Below are 13,915 nucleotides of genomic sequence, written 5' to 3' on the forward strand. Positions count from 1 at the left end.
GATCTCCGAGCCCTGATTGAAATGGGCCAACAACTGCAGCAACAACAGCAGCAAATAGAGTAGCAACAAGAAATGTCTCAGGTCCTGGGCAGCCTCTGAGCGCTGTCAACCCATAATCCACCCGTACACGCTGCTCCGGTTGCGCCCGCACCCGTCTCTACTCCTACGCCCCGCCCGATCCCAGAAGCCAGACGACTCGTTGATGTTCTGGAGCCCTGTCTAGGCAACATTGAGAAGTTCAGCGGCGACTCCAAGTCCGGGCTTTCGTGACAAACTGCCGCATCATGTTCAGCCTTCCGCCAGTCACATTCGCTTCCAAACCAGCCAAGGTGGGGTTCGTTTTGAGCCACCTCACAGGCGAGGCACGGCTGTGGGGCCTGGCCGAGTACGAAAGAGGATCCTCGGCATGTGACACGTTCGATGCCTTCGCGGAGGAACTGCTTCGGCTGTTTGACCTGGGTTCCGCCACTGAGAACGCAGCCGAGGAGCTGGCAACGCTGCGCCAGGGTAGTCGCTCGATGGCCGAATACGCCCTAAAATTCCAGACGTTGGCAGGAAGCAGCCGTTGGAACACCCCGGCCCTGGTAAGCACCTTCCTCCAGGGGCTCGCAGACTACATGAAGGACGAGATGGTGGCATACGATCGCTCCCAGACCCTGGCGGAGGCATTCAACACCCAGAGCGTATGAGTATTTGGTGGTCCCGTTCGGACTGACCAACACCCAGGCCGTCTTTTAGGCCCTCATCAACGACGTGCTAAGGGACATGCTAAATCAGTTCGCAATTGTATACTTGGAAGACATTTTCATTTTTTCCCGTTCGCTTCCCGAACACAGCAAGCATGTCACGGCGGTTCTTCGTCACCTTCTCGAGAACTCCCTGTTTGTGAAAGCGGAGAAATGAGAGTTCCACGCCCCTTCAGTCAAATTCCTCAGCTACGTGATCAGAGCGGGGTCCATCGAGATGGATCCCGAGAAGGTGACGGCAGTCACGTCATGGCCCGTGCCGGAGACACGCAAAAGACTGCAGCAATTTTTGGGCTTCGCAAACTTTTATCGCCGCTTCATTCGCGGATACAGCACAGTTGTTGGCCCTCTCACTGCTCTCACCAAACTTGCCTCTCCTTACAAATGGACGGAACCAGCGGAACACGCATTCGTCGAGCTGCGGCGTTTTACGTCTGCCCCGATCCTTCGAGTGCCTGATCCCAGAGGCGATTTCTGGTCGAGGTGGACGCCTTTAACGTGGGCGTCGGGGCGGTGCTGTCCCAGCGCAGCAGCCAGGACAATCGTCTCCATCCGTGCGCTTTCTTCTCTCGCCGCTTGTCATCTGCAGAGCGAAATTACGACATCGGCAATCGGGAACTCCGCACAGTCAAGCTGGTTTTGGAGGAGTGGAAGCATTGGCTAGAGCACAGGTGTCAAACTCAAGGCCCGGGGGCCAGATACGGCCCGCCACATCATTTTATGTGGCCCGCGAAGACAAATTGTGCATCAAATTCGTGTCATTACTAGAATTGCAAACTATCTTCACTTTTAATAATATCTTTTTTTTTTAAATATTTGACCAGTTTTTACTCGCCTGATTTGAGAACGAGTTATTTGTCAGTTTGTTTTGTAGCTTTTACTGTATATAATATGACGTGCTCATACATTTATTTGGGTTGATAGTCATAATGGCCCTCCGAAAGAAGCTATGACTACAATGCGGCCCGCCAAAAAAATGAGTTTGACACCCCTGGGCTAGAGGGCGCCGCCTCACCGTTCATTGGACAGACCACCGTAACTTGGAGCACCTGTGATCGGCTAAAAGACTGAATGCCAGACAAGCTCGGTGGGCTCAGTTTTTTGACCGTTTTAACTTCTCGCTCTCCTACAGGCTGGCTTCCCGCAACACAAAGGCAGACGCCCTGTCTCGTGTGTTTCCTGGAGAGGAGGAGGAGCGGGGGCCGGCTCCCACTATCCTCCCGAGCTCTAATCGAGTCGCGGCCCTTTCATGGGAGATTGAGCGCCGGGTGGAGGCCGCCTCACGCGATCAACCCGGCCCCAGCAATTGCCTGGAGGGCTGCCTGTTCGTCCCAGAAGACGACTCACGTCTTGCCTGTCATTCTGGGGCTGCCCGCACGAGGTATGTGATAGCCCAGCGGTTCTGGTGGCCCACCTGGAAAAAGGACGTCCGCGATTACATTTGGGCCTGCCCCATCTGTAACTGCTGCAAGGCATCTAATCGTCCTGCGGCCAGGTTGCTCCAATCTTTCCCCGGTCCCCAACGCCCCTGGTCTCACCTGTCAATCGACTTTGTCACGGTCCTTCCGCCCTCGGAGGGGAACACGGCGGTTCTTACGGTTGTGGACTGCTTTAGCAAGATGGCACATCTTATTACCCTCCCTAAGCTCCCGTCGGCGAAGCAAACGGCGTCCATTATGCTGCGGGAGATTTTTTGTCACCACGTCTCCTGCAGGACATCGTGTCGGATAGAGTCCCACAATTCACCTCCACCTTCTGGGCAGAATTCTGTTGTCTCCTCGGCGCCACGGCCAGCCTCTCCTCGAGGGTTTCATCCGCAATCCAACGGGCAAACAGAGCGCCTGAACCAGGAGCTGGGTAAGGTGCATGGCCGCTGGAGATCAGCGTGGGTGGGCCAAACAGCTCCCCTGGGTGGAGTTTGCTCATAATGCCCTCCCCAGCTCAGCCATGGGACTTTCGCCTTTCTACTGCGTCTTTGGATATCAACCGCCCTTGTTCGCCCACCAGGAGCGTAGTGCTGTGTGCCCGTCTAACCTGGGTTGTATTCGCCGCTGTCACCGGGCCTGGGCAAGAGCGCGGGTCTCTCTCCTCCGTTCAGTTGCGGATGCCGGCTCCGGTGTACAGATGTGGGACAGCGAGTGTGGCTCTTGACGCGGAACTTATCATTACGCTAGGGATACCGCAAGCTGGCTCCCCGCTTCGTTGGTCCGTTCCCAATACGCAAGGTGATAATCCCGTCTGCCGTCAGCCTGCGCCTTCCAGGTTCTATGAGCGTCCATCCCACGTTCCACGTCTCTCGTGTGAAGCCCGAATTTGAGAGTACCCTGGTCTCGGCGTCCGCTGCGTCCCCACCCCGGCTTGTCGACACTGTGCTCCGGTTGCGACGACGCGGCCGTGGGTTCCAGTACCTCGTGGACTGGGAGCGTTACGACAACGCGCACCGCTCCTGGGACCCGAGCCGCTGGATCCTCGACCCTTCACTCATCACGGAGTTTCACTGCCGGCATCCGGATCAGCCCAGTCCTCGGCGGGGGCGCCCAAGACGGACGGAGGGGGCCGAGAGAGAACCTGCGTGAAGCTGGCCCCCCACCCCACGCAAAATTTGAGGAAAATAGTCTGTTTCGTTTGTGCTGGTTTGGGCCGTAAAAAATTTCGTTTGTGCAGCAACGGTTTTCTAGTTATGAAAGATTATTTTATAGGTCATCCAGAGTTCACCCAGCCCCCCATCTGCTCCAAATGAACCCAAAATGGTACCGTTCGTTTGTGCTTCGTTTGTTCTGGTTTGTGCCGCAAAAACTTTCATTTGTGCTACTACTGTTTCGTAGATATTACACATTTATTTTACAGTGATGACGTCACCCAGCCCCCCATTTTCCTCCAAATGGACCCAAAATGGTAGCGTTCGTTTGTGCTGCAAAAATTTTTGTTTGTGCTGCTACGGTTTCGTAGATATTACACATTTAATTTATAGCGATGACGTCACCCAGCCCGCCATTTTCCTCCAAATGGACCCAAAATGGTACCGTTCGTTTGTGCTTCGTTTGTGCTGGTTTGTGCTGCAAAAACCTTCGTTTGTGCTGCTACGATTTTGCAGATATTACACATTAAATTCATAGCGATGACGTCACCGTATTTCGTCGCGAATTTCAAGCTCCTGGAATGCCCCTGATGCAGGACGAATACAAGGTAAATATGTTCTCAGCCTTTTTTTTTTCTTTTTAGCTTACAGAAAACTTTCACTGCAAGAAGTGGCTTTTAGTACGAGGATATTTCTGTAATTATGTTTTTATCGTGCTCATTGATTAATTTCCTTGTTATAAATAAGCCTATATGATCATTTTTTTAAATTACATCAGATGTGAAAAAGGTTCACCGCAACCTAAATACCTGGTGAGTCTATGTCTGTTCCAAAACATTGATTAATGCAACAATTAACGTTTTTTTAGTTATGAAAGATTATTTTATAGGTCATCCAGAGTTCACCCAGCCCCCCATCTGCTCCAAATGAACCCAAAATGGTACCGTTCGTTTGTGCTTCATTTGTGCTGGTTTGTGCCGCAAAAACATTCGTTTGTGCTACTACGGTTTCGTAGATATTTAACATTTATTTTATAATAATAATATCATAATTCATTAAATTTGTATAGCGCTTTTCAAAAACCCAAAGACGCTTACAGGGAACAAGGCAAAGACATACAGGAGGGGAGGGGGACAGGGAAGAGACAATGGGATAAAATTAAGAAGAGGAAACCAGTTATGGGTAGGGGAGGTCATAGGCTTGAGAGAAGAGGTAAGTTTTTAGACGGGACTTAAATATTGGGAGTGTGGGTAAGTCACAGACAGACTGAGGGAGAGAGTTCCAGAGTCTGGGTGATGTGCAGGAGAAGGCTCTGTCGCCGAAGGATTTGAGCTTAGATTTTGGGACTGTCAGACGTGAAGTATTGGAGGATCGGAGGGGACGGTTGGGGCAGTAGGGGACAAGGAGGTCGGATAGGTAAGTGGGAGCCAGGGCTTTGAAGGTGAGGAGGAGTATCTTGAAGATGATACGCTCCTTAATGGGGAGCCAGTGAAGAGAGTGGACAACAGGAGTGATGTGTTCACGGGACCAGGTGTGGGTAAGAAGGCGGGCAGCAGAGTTTTGGACTAGTTGAAGTCTATGGAGTGAGTGAGCAGTGATTCTAGTGAGAAGGGAGTTGCAGTAGTCAAGCCGGGATGAGATGAAGGCGTGGATGAGGGATTCAGCGGCAGGGAGAGAGAGGCAGTGCCGGATTTTGGCGATGCGTCGGAGGTGGAAGTAGGAGGTCTTAACAACTGAGCTAACATGAGGGTGGAAGGACAGTGTAGGGTCGAAAATAACGCCAAGGTTGCGTGCCAGAGGGGAGGGAGTGATGCTTGAGGAGTCAATGGTGAGTGTAATGGAGCCAGTTTTATCAAGGGAGCATTTAGTGCCTATGAGGAGGAGCTCTGTTTTGTCACTGTTGAGTTTGAGAAAGTTGCGGGTCAGCCATGTTTTTATTGTAGAGATGCAGGTTTCAAAGTGGGTGAGGGGAGGGTTTTGGGTTGGTGTGGTGCATAAATAGATCTGGGTGTCATCAGCGTAGCAGTGGAAGTCCAGATTGAGTTTGCGGATGACATTACCAAGGGGAAAGAGGTAACAGATGAATAGGAGGGGGACAAGAACTAGCGATGACGTCACCCAGCCTCCCATTTTCCTCCAAATGGACCCTAAACGGTACCGTTCGTTTGTGCTTCGTTTGTGCTGGTTTGTGCTGCAAAAATTTTCATTTGTGCTGCTACGGTTTCGTAGATATTACACATTTCATTTATAGCGATGACGTCACTCAGCCCCCATTTAACTCCAAACGGAGACAAAATTGGACCGATTGTTTGTGCCGCAAAAAAATTAGTTTGCGCTCAGTGAATCATTCAATTTGTCATTTATTTAATATTAATTTATTTTCTAGAGATGTCAAATCCTTGCTCCATGGATCGTTAATTAACCATTTGTTTATGCCATAGCAATTTTTCATTATTAAAATCATGCATCTTCATTAACCCCCTGTCATGTATTTTATTCTAACAATTTTTCACTTGACATCCTGATAACTCATCAATTCTTACACATGTATTATCCAACTAATTACCATGCAAAGTGACCTCTGCAGGCCGGTAAGATATATCGCAACAGGGTGGCGAAAAACTAAGACGTGCAACTTTTTCAAGCGACAAGTGCATAACTATCTCCGAAGATTTAATAACAGTGAATGACAGAAAGCGTTTTTTTTCTGTGAAGTGACCATCGACCAATGTAAGTAAAAAAAAAACGAGTTCATACAATATAGAATTAAAAACACCCCAGGTAGTCTGAATAGCTAGTTAGCTAACATTGTCTTATTAGACGTGTGTAATTTGCACAGACCAAGAAAACTACATTTCTAAAGAAAGCATGCTTAATACATTTTGATGTCAAAATATTTTTCCCTTTGCATCATTTTTCCGTCCATGCATGGCAATTATAATGAACACGCATGTGTATTTTTAATTATTCAAGCAATGAATCTTGATTATATTTATTTGTCCTTCAACTAGATGCCCAAACAACCAGCAGTAGACAATGATTTAATTGTTGCAGTTCTCTGCTCATCAAAAGCGGCCATACTTGAAAATGGTAACATAACCACTCCAAGCGCTACTATGTGGACAGATCTGAGTGACCAGTTGGAAAAGAAGATGTCTTAAAACAAATTTTTAAACAGTAATTTTTATGGACAGAATTTCTAGGCGCAGCCGAGGCGTTGAGGGGGTCTGGTTTGGGGACCTCAGCATCGCGTCTCTGCTTTTTACAGACGACGTGGTGCTGTTGGCTTCTTCAGGCCGTGATCTCCAGCTCTCACTGGAGCGGTTCGCAGCTGAGTGTGAAGCGGTCAGAATGAGGGTCAGCACCTCCAAATCCGAGTCCATGGTCCTCGGTCGGAAAAGGGTGGAATGCCTTCTCCGGATCGGGGATGAGATCCTGCCCCAAGTGGAGGGGGTTCAAGTATCTTGGGGTCTTGTTCACGAGTGAGGGGAGGATGGAGCGCGAGATCGACAGGCGGATCGGTGCAGCGTCGGCAGTAATGCGGACTCTGTACCGGTCCGTCATGGTAAAGAGAGAGCTGAGCCAAAAGGCAAAGCTTTCAATTTACCGGTCGATTTACACTCCTACCCTCACCTATGCTATGGGTCGTGACCGAAAGAACGAGGTCCCGGATACAAGCGGCTGAAATGAGTTTTCTCTGCAGGATGTCCGGGCTCTCCCTTAGAGATAGGGTGAGAAGCTCGGTCATCCGGGAGAGACTCGGAGTAGAGTCGCTACTCCTCCACGTTGAGAGGAGCCAGATGAGGTGGCTCGGGCATCTCATCAGGATGCCTCCTGGACGCCTTCCTGGGGAGGTGTTCCGGGCATGTCCCATCGGTAGGAGACCCCGGGGACGACCCAGGACTCGCTGGAGAGACTATGTCGCTCAGCTGGCCTGGGAACGCCTTGGGATCCCCCGGGATGAACTGGATGAAGTGGCTGGGGAGAGGGAAGTCTGGGAGTCCTTCCTAAAGCTGCTGCCCCCACGACCCGACCCCAGATAAGCGGAAGATGGATGGATGGATGGATGGATGGATGGATGGATGGATGGATGGATGGATGGATGGATGGATGGATGGATGGATGGATGGATGGATGGATGGACGGACGATACATATCGAAACAACAATTTGACACAAAGCGATATATCCTTTTTTTGAACGACAGAATTTGATGCGATAAAGGTGATTTTGACACGACATTTTGATATACAGTAGTAGTAACAATGACTTTTGTGTTAATCAATCTATACTAACTAAAGATAACTCCAAATGAACAATGTAATGTTTTGAGCTTTATTTTAAAACTAATTTAGTGTTACCATTTCCAAAATGTCAAAAAAATTGCCGTATTTTTCGGACTAAAAGTCGCTCCGGAATACACGTCGCATTAGCCTTATAATGCACAATAAAGTGAAAAAAAACGTATATAAGTCACTCCGGAGTATAAGTCGCATTTTGGGGGAAATTTATTCGACAAAACCCAACACCAAGAACAGACATGAACGAGCAACAACAGGCTAAACGATACGGTATGCTAACGTGACATACACTCAAATGAAGATCTGAGAACGGGCTTGACGTAACAATGACAGTTATCCAAATAACTATAACATAAATAACACCTTTATCAAACCATCCGTGTCACTCCAAATCATACATAAACACAAACGAAGAACTGAGAACGGCCCTGACGTAACATTGACAGTTATCCAAATAACTATAACATAAATAACACCTTTATCAAACCATCTGTGTCACTCCAAATCATGAAATCAATCGATCGTCCTTTATGTCAACAATGCCGGGTGCGCGCCGCTGACGGCGGTTGCACTTCAAATTATTCCACAGGCCCATATAACGATATATAAATTATATATCAAATAACTATCGTATAAGCAATATTATTATCAAACCATCTGTGTCACTCCAAATCATTAAATCCATCGATCGTCCTCGATGTCAACAATGCCGCATGCACGTCGCTGACGGCGGTTGCACTTCAAATTATTCCACAGGCCCATATAATGATATATAAATTATATATCAAATAACTATCATGTAAGCAATATTATTATCAAACCATCTGTTTCACTCCAAATCATTAAATCCATCGATCGTCCTTTATGTCAACAATGCCGGGTGCGCGCCGCTGACGGCGATTGCACTTCAAAATATTCCACAGGCCCATATAATTATAAACAACAATTTTATCAAACAATCCCTGTCACTCCAAGTTATTAAATCCCATGATCGCATCCTTTGTCCTTTATGTAAAACACCGCCGCATACGCGCCGCAGTTGCAGTTCAGATTACAGTAATCCCTTGCTACATCGCAGTTCGTTTATCGCGGTTTCATTACATCGCGGATTTTTGGAAAATTTGTGAAAGAATTCACATATAGGTCGCTCCTGAGTATAAATCGCCCCCCCACCCAAACTATGAAAAAAAAAACGCAACTTATAGTCAGAAAAATATGGTATATTACACCAGGCTCGTTCTCTTAATATTCTCGCATAAACAAAGTGCAACAGAAATAGCTAGTTCTCGTTTTATTCACAAACGTTCTTATTATATGAATAAGATAGTTCTTATAAATGTTTGTTAGTTCTTTGCATAGCTTAACAATATTCAACATTTTCAATTTTGGAAGAAAGGACAATATACAAGTAGTAAAGTATATTTTCACATTATATTAACCGCTTGCTGTGATTGTTCTGTAGAAAGAACTTTCCATCTCAATCAGCCTAACATGCATGAATTTAAGATGTTGGAGGAAACCAGAGTGCCCGGAGAAAACCCATCCAGGCAGGGAGAACATGCAAACCCCACACAGTAGAGGGCCAGAGGTGGAATCGAACCTGCACCTTCTAACTGTGAGGCGGATGTGCTAACCAGTGCGACACTGTGCCGCTTTAGAAAGAACTACTAAATGTATTAAACAGTAAACAGTGTTGCCAAAAGCTTACATTCTTTAAAATAAAAAAATCAGCTGGTCTACATGTTATCTGGCAGCAAAAACTGTTGTCTCAATGCAGTTAACCCCCCCCCCCCCACCCACACACACACACACACACATTTATTTCTTCTTTTTTTTACCGGTAATCCCATTTCTTCAGTGTTCTGATTTTAGTAGATCAAATACATTATAAAAATACACCTGGTCATGTACTAATCATTGCTGTTTGGTGCATTGAATGAGTATTTTGGTGGACGTTTGAGATGTCCTACTGTGTGAGTGGTCTATGAACGCACCTGGAGTAAACTGCTAAACACGCGTGGACAGTTCTTTTTCCTCTACAGCACGCAGCTATTGATTGTTGAATGAGAGTACTTTTTTTTCCAAGAACCTTGTTGATATAACTGAAAATCAAAACACACAAATGTGTGTTCTTTGTGACGTTTTCTTGCAAAATCCCACAGAAGTGGTCACATTGCATCGTCTTGTCGACTCTTTCCAGTCGCCATTATTATGTTTGCGTGTTTGACGTAATCTCTGCCGGCCAGCGGTGACAGGAGATGACATGTTAGAGCAAAATCAACATGAACTTAAAATAACATTCAGACTTGAACAAAAATAAAAGGGTATTAGGAATTTTGGGTGTGAAATTATCTCATTGATTATATCGATTAAATTGCTCAATGACGCGTCGATGTGCGGCTAGCATTGATTTAAACAAGTGCAGCTCTTGTCGATGTAGCCGGGCAGACACATTGATACATTGGTTTAATAGATGTATAGTTACACCCCTAATATAAGTAGCAGTACTTCACTTTTATTTTGAAGTTGGCCCTTGGAAAAACAATCGCGGGCTGACTTCACTTCGAATTGAAGCAAGTATGACCTAATCTTAATGTGCAAAAGCATATACAGACTTGAGTGCAATATAAAATTTTCAGTGCTCATGCACAACTGTGCACATCAAGCTCCCAACTCTCACCTCTGACCACACGATACGTTACAGTCCAAACAACAAATTATTGTTTGATCGATTTAGACTGGGGGACTACCTGTTATCCTACGTCGTGTCAAACAAATTTTTGCCGCGGGCTGCATCATAATCATAGTTTCTTTCGGAGGGCCAATATGACTGTCAACCCAAAGAAAAGTATGAACGTCTAGTATTATATACAGTATAGGCTACACAACAAACTGAAGTGAAGACGATTTGAAATGTTAGTATTGACACAAAGTCGATGTACAGTTTGTCTTCGCGGTCCAAATATGATTACACTGAAGGCTAAATTTTGAAGTTTAAAGTTTGACACCCCTGCCCTACGAGGTCAAAGGTCCACTGATGAGTGTATTTATCAATGCAATAAGCATGACATCAATTTGAACTTTTAACGCTGCCCTTTTCTAGTGAACCGTGCATTTCACATGTCAATAAGAAAGAATAATTCTCACTGTAAAAGAGACTTAACCTCCTAAACTGAAAGCAACCAGTGCATGGGAGAGCGTGGCGGGAACACGCCACCCTAATCAGGCCTCTATATATCCACGCTCTAACGTGGCCACACTTACCCTCCAGCGTCACTTGTTTTCCTGCCTTCTTCAGGACCTGCACCGCCAGATCATGCGTTGCCTCCCGGAGGTCGTTGCCGTTCACGGACAGGATAGCGTCGCCCACCCGAAGCGCGCGACTTTGGTCTGCAGCGAGCCCCGGGAAAATCTTAGAGATAAGGATCGGCATCCGATTCTCGCGCCCTCCTTTGATACTGATCCCCAGCCCGCCAGACTCCTGTTTCACGACTCGGACTTTTCGCACAGCCTCCGTGCATACGTCCCTACAAACTGGAACTTCGCCTTGCTTCGAGCCGGAACTTGACCCGGGACTCCCATAGCTAGAATCGGGACTTCCAAAGTCGGAGTCTGTGCCGTTATTCGAGTACTTCCCAGGGCTGCTTAATCCGTATGTGCCGTCACATGGACCCCGAATAACATCCACGCGACCAGGGCTGCTGCTGTAACCTTTCCGAAATTGTTTGTGGCCCGAAGACGGACTCGGATCAAGGTGCCCTGACCTGGTTCCCGGTTCGTTTCCATTCGATATGCCATTTCCCATGTCATCCGGAGGACCGTTGTGATCCCAGTGGTTGGTCCCCTGTCCGCTTACCTCCGTCTCGGCCGTTAAAGTCAGCGTTTCTATGGTGAGTTCGGCGGACACACGGATCCAGCGCTCGCGGAGAAGTAGGTCCAGTTGACCGTTTTTATCAGCTCTGGTCCACACCGCCATGCCAGCACCGATGTGACCACTTTCACATTCAGCTCGTCATAAAGTTGCTATTTTCCTTGTGCTTACAAAACACCACCTTCTCCTTCCACTGGGCTTCATCGACACACCCACTCAAATCCACAGGCTCCCAAAGATAGGGTAGGACAAGTGAAGATACGGACCAGCCAGTCAGGTTATTGTGAAGTTCAGCAACTGAAGCTCGCTATTCGTGCCACCTCTGAATTCACAGTTAAACAATTCAATATCCACCACAATCCTTCAAAGTAAAGGTTACGTGTGTTCTGCAGATTCATTTAAGGTCTGAAATCTATCATCACAAGTCAGCAAAGCACCCTTTTAGTGAAAGCTAGCAAATAAATAAATCAATGAATTAATGGATGGATGGATGGATGGATAAATGAATAAATAAATAAATTCTGCAACAATTTGCTTTTATTTAAAAAAACGAAGCGCCTATTTTCCGTGGACGTTGTTTTGGTTGTGTCCAAATTCACAGGCTACGTCTTCGCTAGGCAGGCTCAGACTCATGATTCCGTCACGGTATATAATTGGCTGGAAGGACATTACAGTGACGTTTAAGATTGTGGTTGGTCTGTTTTGCGGAATTGTTTTTGTTTTTGTTTTGTTTTTTCGCAGTCGCCCACTCACATACCGTCATATGTGGGAATTGAACTAGTGATCTGCAGTTCTTTTAGGTGAACTGAATTCGTTCAAACGAATCTTCAATGAACCCCCCCCCCCCCCCCCCACCCACACACACACACACACACACACACACACACACACTGATCCAGCTTTTTAATTTTTATTTTTTTTTTACAACATCCAGTGGAAACAACCCATACACATCAAACAATACAACTACCCAAAATTATTATATATAATAATAATTGGCTCGGGTAATTAACACATTTCTTTCTATAATACAACACCTACACACTGATCCGTTGGCAACAGTCTCTCACCCGGTCGTGAACGGGAAGGTGCGTCACTGACTCGTTCGTGAACGGGAAATTACGACATTGATGTTTTAATTTTGTATTTGTTAGCTTGTAGTTGATGGTGTTATTATATCCAATGTGTTCGTGTTTGAATAAAAGGTTGGAAAAAACCCGTTATGCCGACATTTGTTAATTTTGGGGACACCAACTCATATAACAACGTAAAACACATACATATTGTCATATAAAGCAGTTAACCAAATGTCAGATTTCTATGTTTTGACTGGCGAATATAAAAACAAGGAATATAACACCAGACAAGTTATAACATAAATGTTTATTAAAATAATAATAAAAATAATAATGATAAAAGTACATCTCAAACCAGCAATCTAATGTGAAACTGCAGTCGATATATTGGATAACAATATTTAGGCATATAAATGCATACAAGTTATTTAAAACCTACTATAAGTAAATCGCCAGGAGACCCAACATATTCACTGACTGATCCGTTAATGTACAGGAAGGCAGTTCACTCATTGACTCGTTCGCGAACGGGAAAGCCAGGATTCGTTCCCTCACTGATCCGTTCTCGCGGTGAACTGGAAATGCGAATTCACTCACTGAGTGAGTCGTTCACTCAGAGATTCGTTCGTTGGTGAACGGGAAATGCAATTCCCGACTCGTTCGTGAACGGGAAGTTACCTCATTTTCTTCTTCGTTTTGTTTTACGGCGAGGTGGCACCAGCTTCAATGGGCATTATCGACACCTACTGGTTGAAGTTATATGAACGGAAAAAAGAACGAATCACTTTAGGAAGTTATTCGTTCACTCTCGTGCACACAAGTCAGGGCGAGTGTACCACTACGCTATTCAAGATTCAAGAATTCTTATTCGCCTTGTTTGAGCATGCCAAACAAGGAATTTGACCTCGGTACATCACAGCCTCTGTTCAACATTTAGGTGACTAACAACACTCAGGACGTGTGAAAAATGACAAATATTCTCAAACATCCCCTGATCTTAAAATCCCAGGAGGGCAAGGAAAAACTCAAAACTCCAACTACGGGAAATGAGAAACCTTGAGAACTTCTCAATGAGAAGAGACCACAGATGGGAGGATCCCTCTTCCAGGATGACCAGGCTGCAATGGATGCAGAGAGGACACATAGTACAAATAATGTAGACAATTCAAAAAAGGTGTGGAGAGCAGGATGTTATTGCACAGCAATGACTCTGAGACTCTAAGAATGGTGTGAGTTCACCAGAGCAACAGCCTGGGGGAAGAAGCTGTCTCTGCGTCTTCGAACACACTGCAACCTGGGTGAGAAGGGTCTGTAGAGATGTTACTTGCACGTTTCCTGGTCCTG

General features: G+C 46.1%; 2 protein-coding genes across 2 annotated transcripts in view; one reads left to right on the plus strand and one right to left on the minus strand.

Annotated features, from left to right (window-relative positions):
- sntb2 (syntrophin, beta 2) overlaps positions 1-11,910 on the minus strand; it is a 73,975-nt gene extending 62,065 nt beyond the window's left edge. Inside the window, exon 1 of the mRNA XM_037253601.1 lies at positions 10,889-11,910. Coding sequence (XP_037109496.1) covers positions 10,889-11,600 — 712 coding nt within the window. The 5' untranslated portion in view covers positions 11,601-11,910. The remainder of the gene's footprint in view (positions 1-10,888) is intronic.
- The window catches only part of exoc3l1 (exocyst complex component 3-like 1), a 490,744-nt gene that overhangs the window by 383,699 nt on the left and 93,130 nt on the right, over positions 1-13,915 (plus strand). The gene's annotated exons all lie outside the window — the stretch shown is intronic.

The sequence above is a fragment of the Syngnathus acus genome, chromosome 6 (genome assembly GCF_901709675.1).
Source record: "Syngnathus acus chromosome 6, fSynAcu1.2, whole genome shotgun sequence".
Taxonomy (NCBI): Eukaryota; Metazoa; Chordata; class Actinopteri; order Syngnathiformes; family Syngnathidae; genus Syngnathus; species Syngnathus acus.